The 16,180-nt window shown below is 40.5% G+C and overlaps 1 protein-coding gene across 1 annotated transcript in view; it reads right to left on the reverse strand.

Annotated features, from left to right (window-relative positions):
- Nucleotides 1–6,569: 6,569 nt before the first annotated feature.
- Nucleotides 6,570–16,180, reverse strand: part of PRKDC (protein kinase, DNA-activated, catalytic subunit) — a 448,603-nt gene continuing 438,992 nt past the window's right edge. The window contains exons 85-86 of the mRNA XM_069731310.1: nucleotides 11,190–11,329; nucleotides 6,570–7,653 (exon numbers count right to left, since the gene is read on the reverse strand). Of these exons, the coding sequence (XP_069587411.1) occupies nucleotides 7,449–7,653; nucleotides 11,190–11,329 (345 nt within the window). The 3' untranslated portion in view covers nucleotides 6,570–7,448. The remainder of the gene's footprint in view (nucleotides 7,654–11,189; nucleotides 11,330–16,180) is intronic.

The following is a 16,180-nucleotide window of genomic DNA, read 5'->3' on the forward strand; positions in this document are numbered from 1 at the left end:
TGAAACTTTGAGCACAATACTGCAGCATAGCCACAGACAAGTCTGGATCTGTTTGTGTGTATGATCTGAGGTTTATTACATTCTTTCCTTATAATGGCAGCAGGCCGTAAAAGAGAACCAGTTTGGGAATATTTTAATGAAGCTCCTTCGCCTATCGGTAAGGCAGGCATGCGTGCAAAATGCAAACGATGCAACAAAGAGATGCAAGGCCTGGTGGCGCGAATGAGGCAACATCATGAGAAGTGCGGTGATGAAGATGACCAAAGAAACACTTCTGAACAGGCAGGATCTTCAGGTTGGTAAACATTTTTATTGAATCCTATTTCTAAAGATTGAACTGTCATGTGTGAGAAAAATTATATTTCTTATTATTACTGCATGTTACTGTCATTTGGTACAGTTATGAAGAAAAACAAATATTCATTTTGGGGCAGTGATGTGTTGTGTACAATAAGCAGAAATTGTATAAACAATAAAATAACAGCATTGACTTTTTTTGTTTAGGGGAATTCATGGATTCTGGAAACTATCCACCTCCAAGATCACCATCATCCTGTTCTACAGTTTCAGAGTTATCCATCCAGGATAATGCTTCATTAGCAGCAGCATCATCATCAGACACCCACAGCCACATATCACCATCACCCAAAAGGAAGTAAAAACCTTTACCTCCTGGAACCACCATAGATAGGTTTGTGATAAGAACTAGCAGATTAGAAAAAGAGTTGATTGATGAAAAAATTGCCCAGTGTATTTATGCAACGAACTCTTCTTTCTGTCTGACTGATAACCCACATTTCATTAATATGGTTCAGTCACTGAGACCAGGATACAGTCCACCCAGCAGAGCTGATGTTGCAGGGAAACTGCTGGATCAAGTGTATGACAGAGAAATGGAGCAATGTGCAACAGCTCTGGAGGGTAAAATTGTTAACCTAAGTATTGATGGGTGGAGTAATGTCCACAATGATCCTATTGTATGTGCTTGTATAACAACAGAAGAAGGTAAAGTCTTCCTTGCACAAACAACTGATACGTCAGGAAATGCACACACAGCAGAATACTTACAAGAAGTGGCAGTAAAAGCTATAACGACATGTGAACAAAAATTCAAATGTCTAGTACGCAGTTTGGTCACTGACAATGCTGCAAACGTATCCAAGATGAGAAGAGATTTAGAAGAGCAGGGAGGGAATACAAAGCTGCTAATAACATATGGTTGCAGTGCTCATTTGCTGCACCTCTTAGCCAAAGACTTCAGTGTTCCAGAAGTAAAGGCTAATGTTGTTGAAATTGCTAAATACTTCCGTAATAATCATTTTTCTGCAGCAGCTCTGAAAAGGATGGGTGGAACCAAGCTAACGCTCCCACAAGATGTTAGATGGAACTCTGTGGTGGACTGTTTTGAGCAGTATATCAAAAACTGGCCTATTTTGATGACACTTTGTGAAGAAAATCGAGATAAAATAGATGGCACTGTCACGGCCAAAATCCTCAACATTGGGCTTAAAAGAAATGTTGAACATATGCTGAGCTTCCTGAAACCCATCTCTCAAGCTTTAAACAAAATACAGAAAAATAGCTGTTTTATTGCGGATGCTGTTGAAATTTGGAAGGAACTGAGTGAACACTTAAAAACAGAACTACACATGGACAGAATTAAATTACAAGCAGTAAACAAACGAATGGGACAAGCACTGACTCCAGCTCATTTTTTGGCAAATATTGTCAATATCCAATATCAGGGTCAAAACCTAAGTGCTGAGGAAGAGGAGTTAGCTATGACATGGGTATCCAGCAATCATCCATCTTTAATGCCAACTATAATAAACTTCAGAGCTAAGGGGGAACCATTCAAGAAATATGTTTGCTGAAGACATTTTAAGGAAGGTCACACCAGTAAACTGGTGGAAGTCACTTAAGCGCTTGGATTTAGAGACTGTTCAAGTAATGATTTCACTTTTAACAGCAGTAGCTTCTTCTGCAGGCGTTGAAAGAATATTCTCTTCCTTTGGACTCATTCATTCTAAATTGAGAAATCGGTTGGGACCCAATAAAGCAGGAAAGCTTGTTTTTCTTTTCCAGATTATGAATAGGAACAAAGAAGATGATGATGAAGATGACGACAAGTGAGCTACAGAGGACAGCAGGGACAGTAGTATTTAAGTTTTTCATGTGTCGGCTGGGCTGACAGTCTAAGTTTCTTATAATATATATATATTTTGTTTAGCCAAATTAGTTAACAAACATGGATCTTTGTTTAAGCAAATAACTTATGCTGTAATGTTGTTATTGTTTCAGTTGAATAAATCTATTTAAATTGTTATTAAGGTCAGGATTATTTTTCTCCTTCCTAAGTACAACAGAACAGTGGTGTCCAAATATGAATGATTAACCCATTAAACTGGGGAGAAAAAAGTAATATAAAAAGTGATTCTAAAAATCTTCATCTACTTGCATGTTAAAGTAGCAAGAACTAGTTTAAGTAGAAACTTTGATTTAAATCACTGATTTAAATCAAATCCACCCTGTCGGGTGGTCTCCGAGTATTTATGACTGCTCGGAGATTAAGTTTTCATCGCCTTAGCAGCATGATTTACACCTATTAGCCAGCTTGATTACATGTGGGGATTACTTAGCAATCAGGCAAACCCCACATGTACTCAGCCTGACTAATAGCTGTAAATCATTCAACCGCCGTGATGAAAACGAAATCTCCGAACACTAACAAATACTCGGAGGTCACCCGAGTGTGCTCGGGAAAACCCGAGCAACGATTATACTCGCTCATCACTACCTGCCATACATTTTCAGACAGACAATGTTCATAGTGACACAATCTTGAGAACTGTTTACTTATTGTCTGAAAGCTTTTACCTCAAATAGTTCTGTTTGCTATTGTAAAACATGGAGATTTATTTAACCTCTGCTGTGGACTTATATAATCCTTGGGAGCTTTTATATTCTGTGGGTTTATTGCCCCATTGTCTGATGTTTGCCTGGTATCTGATTCATCTTATCCAAAAGGCTGGCCACTAGAAGGCAAGAGTGAACCAGAGTTACACATAGTGTAAATCACTATATAAGGGCAGAGAAAGATGACTAAAGGTACCGTTACACTAAGCGATTTACCAACGATCATGACCAGCGATACGACCTGGCCGTGATCGTTGGTAAGTCGTTGTGTGGTCGCTGGAGAGCTGTCACACGGACAGCTCTCCAGCGACCAACGATGCCGACGTCCCTGGGTAACCAGGGTAAACATCGGGTTACTAAGCGCAGGGCCGCACTTAGTAACCCGATGTTTACCCTGGTTACCATTGTAAATGTAAAAAAAAAAACAAAACATACATTCCGGTGTCTGTCACGTCCCCCGGCGTCAGCTTCCCTGCACGCCTTCTGCATCCTGTGTAAGCGTCGGCCGTACAGCAAAGCGGTGACGTCACCGCTGTGCTCTGCTTTACGGCCGGCGCTGACACAGGATGCAGGAGTGCAGGGAAGCTGACGCCGGGAGACGTGACAGACACCGGAATGTGAGTATGTGTTTTTTTTCTTTTTACATTTACAATGGTAACCAGGGTAAACATCGGGTTACTAAGCGCGGCCCTGCGCTTAGTAACCCGATATTTACCCTGGTTACCAGTGAACACATCGCTGGATCAGCGTCACACACGCCGATCCAGTGATGACAGCGGGTGATCAGCGACCAAATAAAGGTCCTGATCATTCACAGCGACCAACGATCACCCAGCAGGGGCCTGATCGTTGGTCGCTGTCACGCATAACGATTTCGTTAACGATATCATTGCTACGTCACAAAAAGCAACGATATCGTTAACGAAATCTTTATGTGTGACGGTACCTTAAGACAGAAGCAGAAAGTTTGGTACCTGTACTTATACGTGCACAGTGTTGTGATACCTGCATAAGTGAGGACGCCCATGCAGTGTAGTGAATTTTTCTTGATGCTTGCTTCTCTGATATTCCAGACAGATGATGTTTAAAAAGCTCCTTGGCGATGATGTGAGTAAATGTAGTTAATCTTTATATGTACTTAACCTTTGTATGTAAAAATATACAAAAGTGTAGACATACTGTTCCTTTAATTTTGTAATTTGAAATTAGCCTACTTTAAAGCCGTATCTGAACCGTAAGCTGGATCACACATGTGAGAAACACGGGCGAGTCTCGCATGTTAATACCCAGCACTCGGGAGCAGAGCGTGCGGCTCCATGTATTGCTATGCGGCCACACGCTCCGCTCCTGAGAGCCAGAGACAGTGCCAGGTATTAACATGCAAGACTCGGCCATGTTTCTTGCATGTGTGATCCCGGCCGTAGTGTTAAAAACTTAGCAATACATAATTTGGTACATTATTCTCTGAAATGCTCAGGCGTCTCAGAGATGGTATACTTTGAAGATCTAGCGAGAGATAAACTAGGCCAGCTCTGCCACAGCTGATTCACAGGTCTCTCCCTCACGTGTATTTAGGGAGACACTGGTCAATCAACAGCTGTGGCACTTGGAAAAGTTGGCTGGAGGCAGAGCCGGACTACTCTAATCGCCAGCTGCATCTTCAAAGTATACCATCCCCAAAACACCGATGCGTTTCATAGAATAATACACTAGGTTGCAGTCGTGCAACCAGGCTGCAGGCTGCAATTCATACAGCCTGGGCTCTGCACAGAATGATTTACTGACACGTTCCATTTAAAAGATTTTAATGCTGTATACCATCGGTCACCTCGTGGAATTCATCCTCGATGGTTCAGAGCTGTTTGGCTACAAGAGGGGGCTACTCAATATTAAGCAGGGGGTTTCAATGTTTCATTAGATCGAAATATACAGAGGGGAAGGAGGGTGGTTGGCTGGAGGGTCACTTTAGCAGTTTTGTAAAGCATAATTCTACCTCAGTCTTTAAATGTAAGTACAAATGTAGACAACACAGCAGATACCAACAATGCCTGATTTGAATTATTAGCTTTTTTACACTACAATAATACAACAGAAACGGAGTATCAAAAACTTCTTTAATTTTTATTTTATTTAATCAAAAAATCAACTTATTTCATCTTAGTTTTAACTGGTATACTATTAGAGAATAATTGAATATGAAGCATATGCTGTGGAGTACCGTATGAAGTGGAAACAATATACAGTTAGGGCCAGAAATATTTGGACAGTGACACAAGTTTTGTTATTTTAGCTGTTTACAAAAACATGTTCAGAAATACAATTATATATATAATATGGGCTGAAAGTGCACACTCCCAGCTGCAATATGATAGTTTCCGCATCCAAATCGGAGAAAGGGTTTAGGAATAATAGCTCTGTAATGCATAGCGTCCTCTTTTTCAAGGGACCAAAAGTAATTGGACAATGGACTCTAAGGGCTGCAATTAACTCTGAAGGCGTCTCCCTCGTTAACCTGTAATCAATGAAGTAGTTAAAAGGTCAGGGGTGGATTCCAGGTGTGTGGTTTTGCATTTGGAAGCTGTTGCTGTGAGCAGACAACATGCGGTCAAAGGAACTCTCAATTGAGGTGAAGCAGAACATCCTGAGGCTGAAAAAAAAGAAAAAATCCATCAGAGAGATAGCAGACATGCTTGGAGTAGCAAAATCAACAGTTGGGTACATTCTGAGAAAAAAAGGAATTGACTGGTGAGCTTGGGAACTCAAAAAGGCCTGGGCGTCCACGGATGACAACAGTGGTGGATGATCGCCGCATACTTAATTTGGTGAAGAAGAACCCGTTCACAACATCAACTGAAGTCCAGAACACTCTCAGTGAAGTAGGTGTATCTGTCTCTAAGTCAACAGTAAAGAGAAGACTCCATGACAGTAAATACAAAGGGTTCACATCTAGATGCAAACCATTCATCAATACCAAAAATAGACAGGCCAGAGTTAAATTTGCAGAAAAACACCTCAAGAAGCCAGCTCAGTTCTGGAAAAGTATTCTATGGACAGATGAGACAAAGATCAACCTGTACCAGAATGATGGGAAGAAAAAAGTTTGGAGAAGAAAGGGAACGGCACATGATCCAAGGCACACCACATCCTCTGTAAAACATGGTGGAGGCAACGTGATGGCATGGGCATGCATGGCTTTCAATGGCACTGGGTCACTTGTGTTTATTGATGACATAAGAGCAGACAAGAGTAGCCGGATGAATTCTGAAGTGTACCGGGATATACTTTCAGCCCAGATTCAGCCAAATGCTGCAAAGTTGATTGGACGGCGCTTCATAGTACAGATGGACAATGACCCCAAGCATACAGCCAAAGCTACCCAGGAGTTCATGAGTGCCAAAAAGTGGAACATTCTGCAATGGCCAAGTCAATCTCCAGATCTAAACCCAATTGAGCATGCATTTCACTTGCTCAAATCCAGACTTAAGACGGAAAGACCCACAAACAAGCAAGACCTGAAGGCTGCGGCTGTAAAGGTCTGGCAAAGCATTAAGAAGGAGGAAACCCAGCGTTTGGTGATGTCCATGGGTTCCAGACTTAAGGCAGTGATTGCCTCCAAAGGATTTGCAACAAAATATTGAAAATAAAAATATTTTGTTTGGGTTATGTTTATTTGTCCAATTACTTTTGACCTCCTAAAATGTGGAGTGTTTGTAAAGAAATGTGTACAATTCCTACAATTTCTATCAGATATTTTTGTTCAACCCTTCAAATTAAACGTTACAATCTGCACTTGAATTCTGTTGTAGAGGTTTCATTTCAAATCCAATGTGGTGGCATGCAGAGCCCAACTCGCGAAAATTGTGTCACTGTCCAAATATTTCTGGCCCTAACTGTAGTTAATTACTTAAGGTGCATTCACACTGCGTCTTTTTGCGCACAGAAAACACAGTGAAAACCACCATTTCCATGTAAAACCAATTGAGGCTCATATTACATGTACAGACTTTTGAGCTTCTTTTCAACACTTCAGTCTTTCAAAGACACCAAATGATTTTTTATTCTGGTGTTTTCTGCTTGTGAGACACTGTATAAATTACAATGCGAGTCAATGGAATGTCAAAAGAAAAAAAAAATTCCCAGAAGATGCCCAAGCGCTTTTCAGTGTTTGTCTAAAAAAAAAAAAAAAAACAAACAAACAAAAAAAACACAATTGTTTTCTTCAATTTATTAGTATACATCAAAAAAGTCCCAACAACATGCAAATAATATTGTAAAAAAACATACCAAAAAGCACTGTTTGAAAAATAGTCTTTGTTTTAAGTGGCGGAAAAAGATGCAGTGTGAACACACCTTTAAAATTAGACATGCCTACAGCTTGTAAAAGATGAGTTTGGGAAATGATTATTTTCATTGGTTTCCTAAGATGTTTACACTACACTCTTATCCAGGAAAGATGGGGCAATTAGCGTAGAGGAAACTGCAATAACAAATTGCTGAATCTAGAGCAGATTTGGTTTTCTGAAGCTGCATCTTCATATCCAAGGTTCCCAACCTCTCCAGACCCTGCCAAGGATATTCGGATCAGTAGCCTGATCAATAAGACATTTTACTTGCTTCTCCTCAGAAAGTCCATCATCAGGTTCTCTAGCCCGTACATTATTCGTCTTATCTCCTTTAGCAACGTCACAGAATTTTTTATACGCATTACACTTGGCGTGTCCAAGACCCAGTTCTTCACTGAAATAAATAATTTAAATATTTATTTCCTCCAATGGCAATTCTACAAATTTGAGTTATCTCTAACATTATTACTATCATGCCTAATTTCTCATAAAAATACATTAAGTATAAATTAATAAAAACAATTAAAATTACATGATGCTGCATCATACAGAAAAAAAGTATGTATAAAATTATATATAAAAGATCCAGTTCTTAGTATATTAAGTTACTATACAAGAAATAAATATAAACAAATGAGTCGTAATATTAATGATGAATGAATAAATTGGAATTAGATTTTTTATGCACATAATTTTGTACAGATATTTTGCCTTAACATAGTCATTGTCAAAAAGTGTTGACACCCTTGAAATTCTTCCAGAAAATGAAGTACCGTATATTCTTGTGTAGAAGCCGAGTTTTTCAGCACATTTATTTTTGTGCTGAAAATGCCCCCTCTCAGCTTATACAGAAGTCATTGTCCCAGAAAGACGGTGGGGGAGGGGGAGCAGCGGATCACAGAGGCCGGAGCCAGCGGCTGCGGCTAAAGCCTTTGCCTGCTGCTGAAGAGAAATGAATATTCACTGTTCTGGCAATGAAGATTAATTTATCTTAGGCTATGTGCACATGATGTGGAATGGGGTGCAGAATTTTCTGCACAAAATCCGCATCTCCTGGCAGAAACCACAGGTGCAGATTTGCCGCGGATTTTGTGTGGTTTTTATGCGGAACTGATGCGGATTTTGTGCAGATTTTCTGCGGTTTTTACCCCTGCGAATTTCTGTAATGGAAGGGTTCAGAAACGATGCAGATCCGCACAAAAGAAGTGACATGCACTTCTTTTAAATCCGCAGCGTTTCCGCGTATATTTTTCCGCACCATCTGCACAGCTTTTTTTTTTTCACATTGATTTACATTGAACTGTAAATCACAGTGCGGATCTGCAGCGTTTCTGCGCAGAAAAATAGTCTGCGGATCCGCACTAAATCCGCATCGTGTGCACATAGCCGTATGGCACACACAGTTACAGCTGCAGGCTTTCCAGCACACATCCTACTTCCATTCCCTGCATCACGTTCGTTCCGACGCCAACAGCTCTTCCAGCCCAGCGATCACGTGGTACGGCTCATTAAGGTAATGAATATTCATGCCTCTTCACTCCCATAGGCATAGAGTGAATATTCATCACCTTAATGAGCGGAGCCACGTGATCGCTCGACAGGAAGAGCTGCTGGCGACGGAACGAGATGCAGCGAGGGCGTGCAGGGTGGTAAGTAGGATGTGCTTTTTTTTGTAATAGAAACCATGCAAGGATAGGGAATAAGCAGACATGCATACAAGGACAGGGGCGGTTGAGCCATGTATACAAGGATAGAGAATAAGGAGCCATGCATACAAGGACACGGACGGGGAGCCATGCATACAAGGACGGGATAGAGAGCCATGCATAGCAGGACAGGGGACAATGCATATCTGGCTTATACTCAAGTCAATAAGTTTACCCAGTTTTTTGTGGCAAAATGAGGTGCCTTGGCTTATACTCGGCTAGACTTACACTCGAGTATATACAGTATGTCTCCCAGAAAATTATTGCATTTACACGTTCAACGGAAAAAAGGCAAATAGGACATAATTTCACACAAAAGCCCAAAAATATTTTGATCGCCTGCTGCTACATTTTATTGCAATGTTATGGTGACCATAGAAACGTAATTCTGGCGTTTTGATTGATAGATCGGGCGATTCTGAATGCGGCGATACCAAATATATGTATTATTTAGTGGTGCCAGATAGGAGGCCTGCATATCTTTTACTTTCTGGCATGGCATTTGATCTGTCAGGGCTGGCGCAACATCATATGTGCGACAGGATGCACAAATTAAGTCACACAAGCCCGGGCTAATCAAAAGCTGTGCCGCAGATGCCGGAATGTAAGGGTATGTGTCCACGTTCAGGATTGCATCAGGATTTGGTCAGGATTTTTCATCAGTATTTGTAAGCCAAAACCAGGAGTGGGTGATAAATGCAAAAGTGGAGCATATGTTTCTATTATACTTTTCCTCTAATTGTTCCACTCCTGGTTTTGGCTTCCAAATACTGATGAAAAATCCTGACCAAATCCTGATGCAATCCTGAACGTGGACACGTGGACTTTTGTGAGCCTCCCCATCTGGCTGCCGAGAACCACTGACCTGGATGCTGGATCGCTTCTCATGAATAGATCTGCTCTTTTCTAATTTGTTGCCTTACGTTTTTCCTCTCACATATTTAATCATTTTTAATACTTTTGATCTTTATAAATATTTTATATTTCTCTCTAGTTAGGATTTTTTTCTTTTTTCAATTGAAATAGATTTTGAAACATTGAACTATATCCTGTACATTTATTGCATTGTGTACATATGGTCATATTTTATAATCCTTGGTGATAAAATCATAATATTTATCAGGGGATCTGGGTCATTTAATGAGCTCTATGAGAGCAATTTGTAGTACAATGGAAGTCAATGCAATTTTCTTGTGAATTTATTAGGAAATAACAGCGTTCCAAATCATGTTAAATCCGTTTAGAAAAGAAATATGTAACACCGCATACGGAGGAAAAAAATATTCTATGCATCAATTCACAGGTAACATTTCATTTCAACGTTTCGGCCTATGAGCCTTTCTCAAGAAAACCTGTACATGAATCCGTAGTAAAAGTCCAACCGTGCGAGGTCCGTGATGCGGACGTTGAAATGAAATGTTACCTGTGAATTGATGCATAGAATATTTTTTTCCTCCGTATGCGGTGTTACATATTTCTCTTCTAAACGGATTTAACATGATTTGGAACGCTGTTATTTCCTAATAAATTCACAAGAAAATTGCATTGACTTCCATTGTGTGCCAGAGTTTTTTTCTATTGATTCTACTATTTTTCTCCTGAGCACTTAGCAATTTGTAGTACACAGATCATATTTTTTTGGTGGTGGTCTAAAATTTTAGTGGTATGTGCTATTTGTAGTATATTACCTTCATATAAAACATTTTATGTTTTCTTTCATCCTTGCTGCTCCCCTATATACATACTTAACAGAGGTGACCGTCTTTTGTTAAATGCTAGTAATGATGTTATAGTGATTTGTGAATAACAATGTTGTGTAGTTCATGTTATATTGGCAGGTGAGGGATAAATCTTATTTTTGGTAACTGAGATTAGGCATGACCAGTTTGCCCCAGAGGAGACCATGCCAAAACTCAGGGTTGGCAAGATTGGCGCAATAAGTGTCTTTTTCTGTTTGTATGCCTTTTCTACATATGAAGTTTGTGAGCAAAATAAACTAATTGTATATATAACCTCCATTTAGCACTGAAGACTGTCTGAGCAGTAACATTGGATTTACTTTAGGTTCTCCCCTTCTAATTCCCATTCCCTTAGAATCTACTCCTGGATTTGGCTCAGAAATTGTATCACAAACTGTAGTGAAACAGAAGATGGTTTAGTTTTGTTCACGTTCATGTGTTTTGAGCTACAAAAATTATAGATGATGCATCTTATTAATACTTACCACATGATTGCTGCAGGATTTGCACCAGCTAACTTTCGTTTGGCACAATTGACCTTCTGTGCAGGGTACCAGTCCTCAGAAGAAGTATTTATGCCTTTTACCCAGTCTCCTCCCTTCTTCAGTTGTTTTGCCTCAAAAATCTACAGACCAATTTAATATTAGTGAGCATATAATAGGCAGGTTTATATTTTCAACAAATATTTTTAGAAATTCTGTAATGCAAAGTAATTCATACCAGACATAAAAATGGCAGCAGAGAGTATTTCTAAAACTATGCGCCTTTGTCCTAGATGGCTTAGGGGATCTGTTTGTTATGCCTACGGGTCCATTAACATGACTTGGTGCGGTAGTCTCCATTTACTTCTTACTCCTAGAATGACTATACCTAGAGAAATATGACATTACCTCTTGCTGACTGTTCTGGGTGAAGGAGATTAAGCAAATTTACAGAACAGAAGATATGGTCGCTTACGAATCAGCCAGTTTGGGTAGCCCAGTGATCTTCTTGGAATTGCTTTCCATGAGTCGCCCCAATTTTCACTAGGCTGACATTTCGTACCCTTACAATAAGGGCTACTGACAGTTTCTCTCTAACTCCTCTAGGTAAGGCAATTGTCTATGCTGCGAAGATACGAGATGTGTAGCATCTGAAACAACGGTTACTGAAAGCTTGTGCTAGCTTTCTTCTGCAGTGTTGCTATCAGTGTGTCAAGAGTGGGAGAAGAGGGTTGCATTGACAATCCAAAATAATGGGCAGCACTTTGAACACATTTTATAAGTGGTCTTAAACTTGTAAATAACTCATAGAAATAAAGTTACGTTAAAATCAAGCACCCCATTGTTTTTCTTGTGAAATTCTCAATAAGTTTGATGCGTCACATGACCCTCTTGCCATTGAAAAAAAAATAAAGTTGAATCCAAAATGGTCGACTTCAAAATAGCCGCCATGGTCACTACCCATCTTGAAAAGTTTTTCCTCTCCCATATACTAATGTGCCACAAACAGGAAGTTGACATTACCAACCATTCCCATTTTATTTAGGTGTATCCATATAAATGGCCCACCCTGTAGTATCAACCACTGAGGACTCTCAATTCTAATTATTTTTTAATTCTTATAGGTACACTTGCACACAATTTTTCAACAAATTATTTGTCTTCGCTTTTTAGGAAAAGGGTAATAGTACACACAAAAGGGTTTTATGTCACACATAAGGAAAGTTGGGGAAAATTAAAGGGGAAGAACAGGAAAATTGAACTTTAATAGGGTAGAAATAGAGAATCATAGGTAGATGGGAGGAAGGGGAAAAAGCTACATAGACTAGAGCATAAATAACAAGTCAGCCTAAAAACCAGGGCTGTGGAGTAGGAGTCGTGGAGTCAGTGTCCAGCAATACATAATAAATTGGGTGTAAACACACTTCCAAATGGTAGGTACCAAGAGAAAAAAATGAAGTGAAGGAGAAAGGACGAATTAAAACAATAAATTTATTCAGAACTTGTTCTAAAAAAGTGTATTACACATAGTATAAAATTAGACAAAACACAGGGGGGACGGAAACCTCCAAATACCAGGGAAGGCACATCACAGTCCTGCGGTACAGCAAATAATCCGGAAGTTCTGAATAAATTGTTTTAATTCGTACTTTCTCCTTCACTTCATTTTTTTCTCTTGGTACCTACCATTTGGAAATGTGTTTATACTCTATGTCGGAGTGACTCTAGCCATTGTTAAATATAGGACTATGGGAATAATAAATTGGGTACAGTAGTTCAATGCAGTATGTGATGTAAATGTTTATAATAATTTGGGAAAGATGTGAAACATCACTTAGATAGTTATTCTTATAGTGCTGATCTTCATGTTGCGCGACTCAAACATTAGATCCCCTGATGCTATTGTTATGATTATAAATGTCAATAGGGTCACTAGAGTACAGTGATAAATCCGAAGGACCACAATCTCCTTCCTGTGCAATCTAATTTTTTACAAAATCACCCGATTTCATCTCCTCATAGCAATCCTCCATTAGCGCTAGGGGGATTCCCTTGAGATCGGGAAATCTCTTCTTTCATTAGCTATATCTTCAATACATGCCATATCTGGGTGTCCATCAGCCTCCTGTACCTCTTCATCAACTGACTCAAAGCCATTAAAAGAAATAGACTATTGTCAGGGGAGGGATAGATTCTTCTGAATTAGCAGACTCATGTATATGTTAATAATAATTTACTTCCTTCGCAGACATAAAACTTCTTTGTAGGTAATAAGTAAATGGTTTATCACTCCTGTTCCTCTATGCTGCAGCTGTCATTGTTGTATCGGGAGCCACATCTGACCACACACTTCCCTGCAAAATCTGACTTATGACCAGATCCCATCGCAAACTCCTGTGATTGACAGTGAGTCAGTCCCTTTTTCCAAGTGATCCTGTGTAAAACTCGTCCTTCCTGATGGTTAAATCTCCATTATATTTCTGTTCCTTCTCGTAATTAAGAGGGATTCTGTCCTGCTCCATGCTGAATTCGACCTAATTAACATATAAACCACAGGAGCCACAGCAGACCTTCCGCTCCTCCATTCTGTCTGGATCAAGACAGTCTGCTGCTACAATTTCCTGGGATTGGCAAGTCAGTTAGTCTGTGCTATGTATCCCCTTTATAAACTCACCATTTTCTGGTGTCAGATTCATGCTGCTCCCCCGGGTCTTGCTGGGTATTCAATGTGGGATGTGCGATCTGCTGTTGCAATTATGAGTGAATGGAGCCCGTTCAAGCTGGGCAGGAGCCAAATCACCCAATCTCTGTCTGTGAATTCTTGAATTTTTGAACCAGAAGAGCTCGACTTCCTTCCTCCCTTGGTCCCCATCACTCTCAATTTCAGAAATCTCGGATAAGAAGTTATTTTTAAATGGAGCAGCTAGGTTCCACTGTTCATCCGATACGGTTGCTGTCACAGTTGCGGTGGCTGCGCCTGCAGCCCTCGCTGCTTGTTTTGTAAGTACACAAAAGCGTGGTTTTTTTTTTCTGGTTTGGAATGTTCTCCTCTTTAATATGATCCTGATATGTTCTTGATGGTCTTCAGCACAATTTGTGCCCAGATAATCCATTTGTAGTTGCTTAAAAATTGCTTTTTTTTTTTTTTTTTTTTTAAGGGAGACAGAGCTCCTCTGCAGCACATCTGCCAAGGTCTTCAGTCAAACTACACCCCCCACTTTAACACAGTTTTTGGAAGAATTCAGCATTTTTTTCCACACCGGCCTCAAACCTTTGCACAGTATTGAATCTTACTAGAGAAATCCATTTTCTCCTCCACCACTGGTCATTCATTATTAAAATTCTCAATTAAAAGGATTTCATCCCCTCATAGTAATCCTCCATTAGTGCTAGGGGAGATTGCCTTGTTTGAGATCGGGAAATCTCTTCTTTATCTAAATCTTCAAAACATGCCACATATCTGGGTGTCCATCAGCCTCTATTTTTCTATTACGGAGATAGATGATAGCTGGTGCTCATAAAGTTCAATGGAGAACTGTAACTGCAATTTCAAAACTTGCAGCAGACTGTCATTTTCTGCCTCTAGTTCTTCCTTTCCTCATCTCACTCTCTGTGCCAAAGAATTTGAAAAGCACCCGCTGTCATCGCCTATCTCAGTAATGGGATAATCTGTCTTTACTGAACACAAACTTTACCCACGAATGGAGAGTGAGCGTATGTGCACACGTCAGGATTTCTTGCAGAAATTTCCCTGACAAAAACCGGACATTTCTGCCAGAAATCCACATGCTTTTTTTGCGTTTTTTCATACGTTTTTTGTGCATTTTTTCCCAAATGCATAGATCAGCGGGAAAAACGCAGAAAATCCGCAAAATTAATGAACATGCTGCTTTTTTTACCGCGATACATTTTTTTCGCGGAAAAAAAACGCATCATGTGCACAAAACATGCAGAATGCATTCTGAATGATAGGATGCATAATGTATGCATTTTAATGAGTTTTTATAGTGTTTTTACCACGAAAAAACCTGAACGTGTGCACATAGCCTGAAAGATCCATCCAGAAGGAAAAGGAAGCAGATTTCCCTGATAATATACACTGCTCAAAAAAATAAAGGGAACACTTAAACAACAGAATATACCTTATATACTCGAGTATAAGCCGAGATTTTCACCCCACTTTTTTGGGCTGAAAGTCCCCCTCTCGGCTTATACTCGAGTCATACCCAGGGGTCGGCAGGGGAGGGGGAGCGGGGGCTGTCTAATTATACTCACCTACTCCTGGCGCGGTCCCTGGCTTCCCGGCGCCGGCAGCTTCCTCCTGTACTGAGCTGTCACATGGTACCGCTCATTACAGTAATGAATATGCGGCACCACCTCCCATAGAGGTGGAGCCGCATATTCATTACTGTAATGAGCAGTAACGGTGACCGCTCACTACAGAAAGAAGCTGCAGCACCGGGGAAGCAGGGACTGCACAGCGCCAGGAGCAGGTAAGTATTACGGGGAGGGGAGTGCTGCACGATAGTCACCTGCTTCTCATTTTGGCGCCACTCCGTCTTCAGCAGTGGCGCTCAGGTCAGAGGGTGTGGTGACGTGGTTAGTGCGTGCCCTCAGCCTGAACACCAATGCTGAAGATGGAGCGGCGCCGGAACGATCAGCATGTGAATATTGAAAGCGCCGGGGCCTGAGCGACGGAGAGGTGAGTATGTGTTTTTTTTTTATTCACAGCAAATGGAGCAAGCGTCTGTATGGAGCATCTATGGGGCCATAACGTTTGTGCAGCACTATAAGGGGCCATAACGTTTGTGCAGCACTGTATGGGGCCATAACGTTTGTGCAGCACTATATGGGGCCATAACGTTTGTGCAGCACTGTATGTGGCCATAACGTTTGTGCAGCACTATATGGGGCCATAACGTTTGTGCAGCACTATATGGGGCCATAACGTTTGTGCAGCACTATAAGGGGCCATAACGTTTGTGCAGCACTAT

Source organism: Ranitomeya imitator, chromosome 6 (assembly GCF_032444005.1).
Source record: "Ranitomeya imitator isolate aRanImi1 chromosome 6, aRanImi1.pri, whole genome shotgun sequence".
NCBI lineage: Eukaryota > Metazoa > Chordata > Amphibia > Anura > Dendrobatidae > Ranitomeya > Ranitomeya imitator.